General features: G+C 33.5%; 1 protein-coding gene across 2 annotated transcripts; it reads right to left on the reverse strand.

The window, feature by feature from the left end:
- Positions 1 to 2,209: 2,209 nt before the first annotated feature.
- On the reverse strand, positions 2,210 to 7,527 carry LOC113861193 (aquaporin SIP1-2-like). Of its 2 annotated transcripts, none has more exons than XM_027493853.1 (3): positions 7,097 to 7,527; positions 6,597 to 6,869; positions 2,210 to 2,657 (listed from the first exon to the last, which is right to left on the reverse strand). In XM_027493853.1, the coding sequence occupies exons 1-3, from the start codon at positions 7,409 to 7,411 to the stop codon at positions 2,502 to 2,504; spliced, it is 744 nt and encodes a 247-aa protein (XP_027349654.1). In that variant the 5' UTR covers positions 7,412 to 7,527; the 3' UTR covers positions 2,210 to 2,501. The 2 variants fall into 2 exon arrangements, with proteins under 2 accessions (XP_027349654.1, XP_027349655.1); XM_027493854.1 differs by having other exon boundaries at positions 2,638 to 2,715; positions 7,097 to 7,514.
- Positions 7,528 to 8,119: the final 592 nt, after the last annotated feature.

Consider the following 8,119-nt stretch of genomic DNA (forward strand, 5'->3'; position numbering starts at 1 on the left):
ATATTTTAAATTACGTATGCATCAAAAAATATAAAAAATAAAAAAGACTTATCTACACATAACGCAAAGTGCCATGATGATAAGTGAAAAACACAGAGATGGAGTATAATAACTAAAGTTTTTAAGCATTACCTTAATTTATGTTAAAAAAAATATCTATTCTAAAACCAGACTCATGTTTGAGTTTGAATGTAAATCTGGGCCCATACTTTTCATATAATAGTATATCTTTTGATGACAGAAATGCTTAGCAATATTTTCTTTTTACGTAAAAGTTATAATAATCATCATAATCACAATGACATGATTTTTAATATGTGATTAATTTTTTTAATTTCTTTTTTTATGTTTAACTAACTAGAAGATTAGTCTTTACTTACCTGGTAAGTAAATTCTTCATACAAAATAACATTACTCTTCATATAAATCTTCCTCGCGAATGTATTAAAAATATTGATTAAAAAGTATTACATAGTTTATTAATTGTTTTAAATCAATTAAAAAGGCAAACATAAAATAACTTTATATTTAATAAAATAATTTTTTCAATACAAACTTTATAATATTATTTTTCCAATTAGTAATTATCATTTGTCATCTCTTCTTTCAAGTAATCAAGCAAATAATCTCTTATTCATTGCAACTATAGATAAAGGAGATCTATCAAATACATACAATTCACTCAAAATCTTTAGTCCCTCTTGGTATTATTTGACTTAATATTAAAGGACTTTTAGAAATATATCATCATACACCTAGTTTTCGTTTCTGTTGTGTAGAAATATGACACACTTATATAGACATATAAATAAATTAAAAGATACATTAGGAGTCAATGACTTTTTCTATATTATGTTCAAAATAACTTAGGTATTACTAAATAAGTTAGGACATAAGTTTTTAATAGTTATATTTGCAAAAATAAAAAGAAATATCACATGTGACATTCACAAGTTCTTTTATGTGAATTGTGCTATTTCTGTTCTTTTTTTTTTTTTTCAAACCCTAACAAAGCCACCTTATCTTTAATACAACACCAAGGAGACCCCTCTCCCTCATGTGGTGTTTTTCTTTTCTTGTGATGTTTTCTCTTCCCTTGTAAGGTTCATAATCATATATGATGGATTTTTGTCTCGCCTCATGTGAAATTTTTGTTTATCTTTCTTTTACTTCACCATCCTTCATTTTATCATTTTCTTATCTTATCATTCGTTTACTACATTTAATTTCCTTTTTCCTTACATCCAAACTTATTAGAGCTACATTTAGGCATGTGCTAATCCAGGAGGGGGAAAAAAAGAGGAGCATTTTTTGTTCCTATGGAAGAGTTTGTTCTACAGAAAAGTGGAAGATTGTTTTTAACTTCATTTTGTTTTGTGTTTAAAGGACAGCTAAGTCGTGTTTATATTGAGCATGCATGCTTGATCTTTTATTATGTACTTATTGTGCATTGTTGTTATATTTAACATCATTTGTAAGTGCTGACAGGCTTTCTTTCTTTTTTTTTTATCTATGAATATGAATATTTGATAAAAAAAAAAAAAAAAGAACTATTGGTAGAAGACATCTATTTTGAAATTTTGGTTGCAAAAAATAATGTTAATACAAGCTAGTTGGAGTTGCCTGGTAGTTTCCTCTGTTATGTAGATGAAATATAACGTTGATTGAAAAATATAGAATAAATCTTACAAGCAACATAATTAAAGTCAAACTGAAATCAATTCAATCAATGGATTATTGAACTAACAAGACTACTATTCCAATGATCATAATGGATTGACTTAGCATAATACATACAAATCAATGTTCTCTTGATTCACTGGTTTTTTTATTTTGAATAATGTCATTTATTTATTTTGTGTTTCTTTTATGCAGCACTGCAATTATTGTTCTTCAGGAATTTTTTTCTTCTTTTCATGATATTTAGGGTCACCTGTTTTAGGTAGTCCTCCTAGTGAGTGTGGTGATTTGTAACTTCATGATATGCCCCGAAGGGGGTATAAAATCTTGCTTTGGGGGAAAGCTTTGACGTTACTAACACAATGATTTTGCTAGCATGAGTAAAACTAACACACAACCAACTTCTCTAAAGTTAAACCACTTTGGCAGGTAAGGTCACCATGAGTCTTAGCATAGTGGAGCTTGACCCTTCCTTATTCATCGCAACCCAAACACGTATCTGTTAAAGACAATCCAACGCATATTCATGCAAACAGAATGGAACCGGCATTAAGATGAATCAAATCAGTATACAACAAAGACACTAAACTTCCACATAATTTTTCTAAAGTGGATACCGAATTTATGGGACAAACATGACCCAGTAAAATATCACTAACTTTTCACATCTGATTTTGCCTAACTAACATGTTTTATCGAACGGTCAGAAACAGAAGAGAGAATGATGATGAAATTATTATATAAAATAAAAGCGGTTCTTAACATAGTGGCATGATGCTTAAGAATTGAGATGCATGAATACCGAAATCTACTATCCGTTTTCATGCTTTCTTCTGTTTGACTTGAGGTGGTGGTGGGGGAAAGATAGCACGGAATAGCCAAGCAGCCAATATTGCTCCAGTGAAGGGGCAAATCCAATATACATAAAATTGGTCCCATGTGTTGTGCCAATTGTTTAAGTATGCCCAACCAAAGGCCTGCAAAGACAACCACCATAGTTATTCACTGGTATCTACAAGTCTGACTCTGATCAAGCTGAAATGTACAGCAGAAGGAACAGGAAATATATGCACATAACAATATGTATATAAACTACAGGAACACCAAAGAAATAAACAATAGGAACATCAAAGAAGTTAGAGTGCAATCGCTAACACCAAATTCTGATTTTAAGACGACTATTTGGGGTCAAACTGTGAATGTTCACCTTGACTCTGAGGTCAAGCCACCAATTTTTTTCTCAATTGTTAGTACAACAACAACATCAAACTTTATCCCACCCGGTGAGGTTGACTACTAAATTTTCAGAAATTTGATTAATCAAAAAGTCACTTTCAATAACTTCATCTAAAGTTCTTTTGAGTTTTTCTTGACTCTTGTTTACCAAACTAAAAGTCATGCAATTCATTCTCCTCACATGTGCTTCGAAAAGTCTTCTCTGCACGTGACCAAACCACCTTAGATGGTTTTTAGTCATCTTTTTCACTATAGGTGCTACTTCTCAGTTATTAATATTTGTACCAAAAAAAATATGAAAGATGGCAAGACAAAGTTTCCATGTCATGTAAGGAGATTCATATGAACCGAAGGTAAGTTTATATTTCAAGAGAAATGCTCATAATATACGTTGACATTCTTTTCAACATTTCATTGGGGTGAAATTTCATGTTGGCACCACTAATACAAGAATAGGTGAAGGTTATTTAGTGGGGTCAGCATGAGATTTCACCTAATAATTATTGAAAAAAAAAGTGTTAATAACATTTCTCCATATTCCAAGTATAACTGGCTGAAATTTAGTAAGGTTAGGTGCAAAATCAAGTTTCTAGTTCATCCCATGGTCTCATCCTCTTTGACTTTAAATGAGTACTATTAAGGAGTCAAACTAAAGTGAATGAGAAAGACACCTTAGTGCTAAACTATGATGGAGGAGGAATTGCCACAGCAATAAAGGTACTTGCACATTATCCCAAGAAAAATATAGCAGTCAAGTAAGAAATAAATGAAATATGAAAGGATGACTGAAGAACTATAGACACCTTACGATATTGACATAAGGGGATAAAGGGCCACACAAAAGATTAAGATAAGATTGCTGTGGAAAGGAGAATATTGAATTGGATCACTGGTTAAACCCAAAATGAGAAGATTGAAAAAAAATAAATGAATGTATTAGATGGAAAGTAGGAGTGCTACTTATTCAGAGAAAAAATGGTAGAATTGTCTCCACTTAAGATGGTTCAGACATGTGAGTAGACCAATAGAAGTTCCAATTTGAAGATTTGATCAAGGAGGAAAGCCTAATAATTAGAGGTGAGTGAAATTTTTAAAAATGATTTAGATCTAAATTGCCTATGTGAATAATTAGTTTATGATAAAACATAATTATGCTGTTTAATCTGTCTGTATAGTCAACCTCACTTAGTAAGAAAAAAACTTTTGTCATCCTTATCAGCAATCCAAAGGAAGAAGGAAAAAATGCCCAAATCCACAAAAAGTATATATTCAAACATTCCTTGACAACAAAATCTCATGTATACTACACCTCAATCTTACAATTTCTTTGCCAACTCTACTGTTAACTGAATGTCTGAAATATGTCCAGAATTCCCAAGGACTTATTTTTGTGATTAATTATCTAAGAGACAAGGCAGTTTATAAACCGTACAATTTATCATTGAACTTAGACTTAATCCAGGAATGTTGGAAAATACAAAACCCATGCATGACAGCAAGCACGATAAAGAGTCATATCTAATGAGTATGTAATGTAGGTATGGTCATTATTTTTAGTGATTACTTTGATTTTATTCTAACAACATATTCAATAGTTGAATGAAGTTATTAAAAAAAGCAAAATATTCTCATTGATAAAGGCAAGGGGCAAGAGTTAAATTCTAAAATGCTAAGAACAGGAAATTCTAGGCAGAATTTGTTGAAAATGATTCATGATCTAAGAAGCATGGGTATGACATAGGACACAAACATGATATGACACAATATGATAAAGTTTGAAAATCATAGAACATGACCTGGCTATTATATAACTTATAAAATTCATCTAAAACTAATATACAATAAAAATTTTAAATCACAAGAGAAAATTCATATTAAAAAATAAGTATATACATAAGTCACTAAAGACATATAAAAGTGCTAAAATTCATCCAAATACCACGGCCTTTCAATCAGTATTAGTATAAAAATTTTAAAAATCAACGTGAAAAAATTATAAAAATGCATCTAGAAGTATTTGAAAGTGTTATTCAGTGTCCAGACGGACCAAAAACTCCTGCCTCCCCTTCCTATCTCAAATTCTGTCCCACCCATTAGAAATTGACATCTCATTTAATTTATCCATGTCATACATTTGCTTCTGTTTTTCTTCCGATACTTCACCTTTGCCTTGCAATAGAGTTGCCCACAATGCAAGTCCATTATAGCCATAACCACCACTTCAACGTGAAATATCACACAGACTCACAACCCTGTACTGTCAGAAGTCCAGTATGGCCACTGCTCCTCTTCCCTTGTGCACCTTTGTGCCCTATTCAACCTACTAGTATGATGGTTGCTTGCCCTATTTATGATACTAGTCCACCACTCACTCTTGCCTCAAACAGCATGTGACATTGCCAATCCAAGTCCAACTAGTCCATGCTACTCAATTATCCATCAAAGTTTGATGTATTTGTTAGGACTCAGAAGCCCCCTCATTGGTATGCTTGGATGTGGAGAAATTAGGTGTGATCCTAAAGTGATTGATTAAATGCTCGATAGGAATGCGGCTTCTTGGAGTGAGATGATATATAGATATACTCAAAAGGGTGGGAATGAGGATTTTAATTTGCTTAACTCTGCAAAAGACCATGAGTTGAACATATATAATAGTCATGGCTGCTAGTGGACCTATATTTTCTTGGTATTCTTCACTTTGCTGATAAGTTACACAGAACATTTTAGTTACAGATGAGTTGAAAAAGTGGTATTGAAATTGGAACTGGACATGTGGGATGCAATCTCAACAATGGGTCTGTGCACTTAAGGTGAAATGCCCAGTGCCCACAATCAAGTAGTACCTAAATCATTTCACTATCATTGTATATGCTAGATATATTGAGTTAAGCTACATGCTGCAGCAGAATCAAACTTTTGGGGCTTTGTTGTAGAGTACAATAGGGTTGGATATTGGGCAATGGAGAAGAATTATTGTGCAAACTAAGAAAAGAGACATCCTACACCAAATTAGAGGGAACGTAGGAGATGAGATGTCATTGAAGCCGAACAAAAAGTGGGAAAACTCGAGATCAACATAGAGGGATGGATTGTTAAATTCTGAAACAAAAGTGTGTGTCACCAAGTGGCAAGAACAGGCTGGATGGTGCTAGGAAGAACATGTTGAAATAGAGGCATGAAGGGGAGGATGACGCTGGTCGATGTATCAAATTCTGAAATACAGGACAGAGGCGTGAGGCAAGGACAGAGGCGTGATCATGATCGACAAAAATAGAAGTGGCATGATTGTTTGCCAGTTTGTTTGACCATAACCATAACGTGAATTGATAAGTCAACTAACGGATTGAAAACTGAAACGTGAAATCTGATGTGGTTAACTTAAGTGATGTCAACATTTAATTGGTGGGACAGGATTTGGGACAGATAATTTGAATCCTGTCTTGACATGGATACGCATCGGATAAATTTACAACACAACACGACTACCGTTTAGAAGTATCCATGCTTCTTACTTTACAGTATAAATAACTGAAAAAGAAGACAAGAGAAGCTGATAATTCACACCCTAATGATATGGCAATATTATGTATTCTTAGAGTGGAGCAATGCAATGCAAGTAACGCACATAATTCATACATGAAGGAACCAAAAACCGATGAATGCAAAAAACTAGCACTCACGTTGGCAGGATTCATGGCTGGCCCGGTGTAAGCAGATCCAACCATAACCAAAGTGACGGTCGCGGTGGCCAGCAACCAAGTCTTCAACAAATCACTACGAGGACCCCTAAGAATGATGAAGAGTACAGCAAAGGTAATAAAAAAAGTCAACACCCCCTCAGCAACAGCCCCAGTATGCAAGTCAACTTTCAAAGAAGGCCCTCCAATCATGTGCTTGTACTTGGTAGGAATCACCTCCATAATCGCCATTGCACCACCCGCAGCACCAAGCGCCTGTTTCACAACCCAACAAACATTCATTAAACACCCTTTGCATAATCCCCATCGACCCACCAAAAGTTTTCCCAAAAGATTCAAACTTTAGGGGTCAGGAGATTAAATAAAAAAAGAAAAAACGATACCCAAAAGAGAAAATTCAAAAAATATATATTATTTATTATTATTTAAAAGTAAAAGCAAAAAGGAAAGAGAAAAAGACCCTTTTGGTTTGGGACACGAACCTGGGCAGGGAAGCGCAGTGCCATTGAGAACAGAGTGTCGGAACCGAGACCAACGGCGTAAAAGGAAGCGGTGCCGGTGGGGTTGAAGCTGGCACCACCCAAGGCACTGCCGACGATGGTGAAGAGAAAGACAAGGATGAACACGAGTGTGGTTGTGACGAGAAAAGAAGGGTAAGGAAAACCGCTGTAAGAGAGATGTTGAAGGTCAAGGGCTCTGGTTATGGCCCCTGAAGCTATTCCCAACATGGAGGAGCAAAACACCCACATGAAAGTCAACACTGCGTCTCCAATTGCTGCCTTTATAGCACCCACCATTTTTGCTCTGAAGGAAAAGCACGAGTGGTGGCTCACTCACTCGCCTCTCTCTCTCTCTCTTTCTGATATTGCAGTGACGACAGCAGAGAGAGAAAAAGAGGGGTCTTTGTGTGAGTGAGTTGAGAATTAAGGAAACATTGTTGCTTGGCGTTAATAATAGACAGTGAGTGCTGTGGGAAGAGAATGTGACAATGTGAGTTATTCACCTAATCGGGTAGGTGGCGAACATGGACTAACATGGGGTGTAAGCAGATAAGCTCAACAAACAATACCTGTCATAACAGGTGACACCCGGTTTGTTTTTCTTTGTAAAAAACTACTCATTTCTCCGTGTTTCATGAGTATAATTAAAATTAAATTTATATAACTATTTTAAGATTTAATAAATTTTAAAAGTATTGTAATTATTAATAATGAATATTTTATTTAATTAAAAAAATATAATAAGAGATAGATTTTAAATTAAAAATAAATTATAACAAAATTTAAAATTTATATTAATATTAAATTAAAAACAAATGTTTAATGTATAAATATTATTGAGTATGATAGAAAAGGAAAATTTTTTAAAAGTATTTTTATTTAATAAATATTTTAAAATATTTTTATTTAAAAATTATATATAGATGTTGATACTAAATTTAAATAAAACATTTTATGAATTAAATTTTAGTTTTTTGCTGGAAGAAAATTTAATTAATATCTAAG

This window comes from Abrus precatorius, unplaced genomic scaffold (genome assembly GCF_003935025.1).
Source record: "Abrus precatorius isolate BTA unplaced genomic scaffold, Abrus_2018 Scaffold3, whole genome shotgun sequence".
In the NCBI taxonomy this organism is placed as follows: Eukaryota; Viridiplantae; Streptophyta; class Magnoliopsida; order Fabales; family Fabaceae; genus Abrus; species Abrus precatorius.

Coding starts and splice junctions, on each gene's coding strand:
- LOC113861193 (XM_027493853.1), bottom strand. CDS start 7,411: ATGGTGGGTGCTATAAAGGCAGCAATTGGAGACGCAGTGTTGACTTTC. Junction 6,870..7,096: donor CACTGCGCTTCCCTGCCCAG/GTTCGTGTCCCA, acceptor GTTGTGAAACAG/GCGCTTGGTGCTGCGGGTGG. Junction 2,658..6,596: donor CAGCCATGAATCCTGCCAAC/GTGAGTGCTAGT, acceptor TTGTCTTTGCAG/GCCTTTGGTTGGGCATACTT.